We start from the raw sequence: 4,560 nt of genomic DNA on the forward strand, positions 1-4,560 counted from the left end.
TCCATCCATCCATCCATCCATCCATCCATCCATCCATCCATCCATCCATCCATCCATCCATCCATCCATCCATCCATCCATCCATCCATCCATCCATCCATCCATTATCCTTTACCCGTTTCTTCCTTTTCAAGTCACAGGGGTCACTGGTGCCCATATCCAGCGGTCATGTGCGAGAGGCAGGGGACACCCTGGACAGGTTTCCAGTCCATCACAGGGACACATAAAGACAAACAACCACTCATTCTCTCACTCACACCTATAAGGACAATTTAGATTTAATCAGTCTAACGTGCTTGTTTTTGCTCTGTGGAAGGAAACCGGAGTACTCGAAGTAAACCCACGCATGTGTGGAGAGAACATGCAAACTCCACCAAGAAAGGCCCTCCGGCCAGGATTCACTCTGGCAACTTTCTCTCTACCAACTGCACCACCGTGCCGCCCACTCAAAGAAAACCAAAATACATTAATCACAAGAAGACAACAGCACCACAAAACAAGAATCCTGACAGTCTCACTGTTTTTTATGTCAGAGTTTTAGTCTAAGATCACCTTACGTTAGATATGACAAAGTTGTAGCCAGTTTGGGTAAACCTTGAAAATAATATTATGTGCAATCTCATGTGATATTGTGATATATTATAACATTATCTGTTAGGATTTGGAGTACAAATTGGTTATTACTCTCAGCCGCTACCACTCTACATTTCAATTCTGCATCTGTAGAATTGATTGAGTTATCACTATTTTTTTTTGTAAGATTGCTTTGCTGTCGTAGTTCACCTGAAGATACACATTAAAAAAATATTGCTTTGCATTCATTTGCAGCAGGAGATAAAAAGTAGTAGCATTGTGTGACTAATCAGTGAGACATCAGTTTACTATTTTTTGAGGCAACGCTAGTTAAATCAAACAACATTTCCACAGAAAGTGTAAGATTCAAATATATTCTATCACCATTTTGAATTAGCCAAAATGTTTTCATTTAGTATTTTAAAAGTGCTTTTGAAACATGAAGGGATGAAGTGAAACCGGGAGAGCTGTCAATAATGAACAAAAAAAGTTGGTGTTATTTCAAAAGATCACGTTTCTTGAATTTTTAGACGTTTTAATCTTAAACACATACTTGTGAATCATGTTTTTGCATTAGATCATTTGACTTCTGGGGAATCCAAGTGATGAAGATCCTCCCTCTTAGGCTCTGTATGCAAATGCTGAGTTCTTTAGTGTCGTGCAGTGAAAAGTTAAAGAGGACCTGAAGCACTGCTCCAGAACTTTAACTCCAACAATGTCTTCTGTCACTCAGCTGCTGCTGCTGCTGGCAGCTGGATTATGTAAGCTCTATCTAAATTGTAACTTAATTTGTAAAGCAGTTTAAATTTTCAAAAATTTGTAAGAATTAGCTTTGAATCACTGACTCCCGACATGCTCTTTATCTTCAGGTGTGAAATGTGAACAGCTGATTCAACCAGCCTCTGCCGTTCTGCAGCCTGGTCAACAGTTGACCATCAGCTGTCGGGTCTCTTATTCTCTCAGCAGCTATAATACACACTGGATCAGACAGCCTGCAGGGAAAGGACTGGAGTGGATGAGTATAGACACATCTGTCAAAGATTCATTAGAAAACAAGTTCAGTGTCAACTTGGACTATTCCAGCAACACAGTGACTCTAACTGGGGAGAACATGCAGCCTGAAGATGCTGCTGTGTATTACTGTGCTGGAGAAAGCCACAGTGACACAAACATCACAGCACATGCACAAAAACCCCCCTCAGAGCCGGAACTCTGGTAACATAACTCACCAGCCAGAGGAGGCACTCTTACACCACTCATGAATTCAGAACTGCTCATGGAAAAATAAAAAGCTCTAGTGTTGAAACATAAGAGACCAATGCAACTTATACACATAAACAAAATACAATAAAACACGCTACCACTGGTCAGTGTTATGAAGCAGCACATACCTACGCAAACTTTTTAGAGTACATACATATACTGGTTCAAAAATGTATTTTCTTTGGCCTCTAATGTTGATCAACATTCAAACTAAAATTACTCATAAATAATAATAATAATAATAAAAAAATCATGAACAATAAAAACAGTTGATGATCATGAGTCAATCAGCTTATCAAAGTACACACCTAAAATTGTGCTTCTTTCATCATGTATAATATTGTCGGATAATTTAATTATCCTATCATCAACTCATTAAATAATTAAGCCACACAAGGAAACTAGAAGATCTTTATCAACCCAGATTTAATCTTGCAAGTGGAGCAGCGGTGAAATACAAGCATCAAGATGTTCTATGGCGCTTCTTCTCACAAGGTCGGCTCCCAGGCAGTATAAAGAAGTATATTTTTTATATCAAACAGAGGCGAAGTCAAGACAACATCTCAAGAAAATTCTGCTTTTCAGTTTAGGTTCTTGAAGGTCCTAAGCTGGAAAGCCGGCACGCAGGCGCTCAGGTGCGCAGGCTCCGTGCTCTTGCAAGCTCCACTTTGCAAAGACTAAACAACTCTAACACACCCACATTGTTCTATAACATTTGGCATTAGTAAGTGAAAAACATCCATGACCTTTACATCCCCCATTAAATATGTGTTTCTAAAATAAAATCCAGTCTTGCTCTTGTTGAGAGACTCAGTCTGTCTGGCACAGGATGAGCCCTCACACCATCAACAGAATCAAGACCATCTAAAAATGTTCAGTCTAGACCTCTGGACATTCAAAAAAACTAAACAAAGCAAAAATAAAAAATAAAATGTCCAGCAAACCAGACTGAACTTTTTTAGATTTTTCTATCTGGATTATTGAGCATGCATCAGGATAGAATCAAGACCAGTTTTCATTGTTGAATGCAGAACTGTAGTTTTTCTATTAATGGTAACACAAACTCTTTTTATTTTCTGGATACCAAATATTCAATGTTGAATTAAACAATATGAAAAATTAGCATGTAAACTAAATGGAGCCACACGCAGAGTTTTCTCAGTATGCTACTTTGACGTAATATTGTATTTGCAACAATTCTATGTAACTGTACACCAATGCAGCTGTATCATAATCCCATTTGAGTTTAATCCCTCCTGCTAGGAGGAGTCAATGCAAAATTTAAACACCACCTCTACTTACCTGCTTGAAGTGATGATGACAGAGAACAGGACAGGTGAAGACTTTCACAGATTTTGGTCTAAAAAACAATTCTGTTACAAGCATCATATGATCTCAATTTCTTGTTTGTATCATCAGGTGCTGATGCTCAGATACTTACTGAGTCTGAACCAGTGGTTAGAAGACCTGGAGAATCCCACGAACTGACTTGCACAGCCTCTGGGTTCCCATTCGGCATTTACTGGAAGCACTGGGTCAGACAGGCTCCTGGAATGGGTTGCATTTGTCAATACTGATGGAAGGACCCAGTATTACTCTCACTTAGTTCACGGTCGGTTCATCAACTCCAGAGACAAGGGCAGACTGCATATCTGCAGATGAACAGTCTGAGGACTGAAAATTCTGCAGTTTATTATTGTGCTCAAGAACTACAGTGACTGAAACTGGTTCAGCAACTGTACAAAAACCTGGGAAACTGTCTCAGCTGGTTTAATAGATCAAAATTATGAAAGCTGTACATTTAACATAAGCAAATCCTTTTAATTTTATTAGGTAATAAACATCTATTAAGTGCTAAAATTAGGAAATTTACTCTTTTCTGACACTTTTTTGTAGAAACGTTTGTTGAGTTTGGGATGTGTAACAGTTTCAGATAAACTTCAGCCGTCAGTCAAATGATCCCACTTTATTTTTATTTTTTTGCCGAGGCGCTGTAGCTCATTTCCACAGTTTAAACATGTTTAGCAGTAAACCTCTTTGTTCTGAACAAACTTTGGTGAAAAAGCTCATCATTGTTGTCTAGCATTACATGTATAACAAAGTCAAAACAACTTTATAATCTTCAAATTAATTTTAGATTAAATATAATACAAGTACGTTAGTGGTTTACAAAATTTAACCAAGTACAACTCTTCCTGTGATGAAAAAAGACCCTTACAGTAAATACACTACATAATAGAAAAGGTTAAATATTTGGAAATGAAATTATATTTACAGTATTTACAGACATGGGGAGTTTAAACATTCAACATAAATCAATTTCATGGCACTAATTCAAAAATCTTAATAACCTGTGACATTTTAAAGTGCTTAGATTCTATAATTATATAGTTTGCAGATTTATTCACATCTTATGCAGATACAGTAATCTGTCCAGAGCAAATTATATATTTATATATATATTTTTTAAACCTTTATTTAACCATTGGGATTAAAAATCTCATTTCAAGAGAGACCTGGTGGAAGCACACAGACAATTATCAATCATAAACCACAGAGATCAAACCACAATTAAAATCTTACATTTAAACACTTTACTTGAATATTTGAACTGTTTTGTAATTAATTATGCAATAGTGAACAAAAAGGTAGGTTTTTTTTTGTTGCTATTTTCTGAAATGACAAGAAAGGAAAATTAGAGCAAACATTACAAGAAAGGCTGAA

The 4,560-nt window shown here is 36.9% G+C and overlaps 1 gene segment (V, D, J or C); it reads left to right on the forward strand.

Moving 5' to 3' along the window:
* Positions 1-1,288: 1,288 nt before the first annotated feature.
* On the forward strand, positions 1,289-1,792 carry LOC119421126. The segment is given in 2 exon segments: positions 1,289-1,334; positions 1,443-1,792. Coding segments are annotated over 2 exon segments (396 nt in total).
* The last annotated feature ends 2,768 nt before the right edge of the window (positions 1,793-4,560 follow it).

The sequence above is a fragment of the Nematolebias whitei genome, chromosome 15 (assembly GCF_014905685.2).
Source record: "Nematolebias whitei isolate Nwh7 chromosome 15, NemWhi1, whole genome shotgun sequence".
Classification (NCBI taxonomy): Eukaryota; Metazoa; Chordata; class Actinopteri; order Cyprinodontiformes; family Rivulidae; genus Nematolebias; species Nematolebias whitei.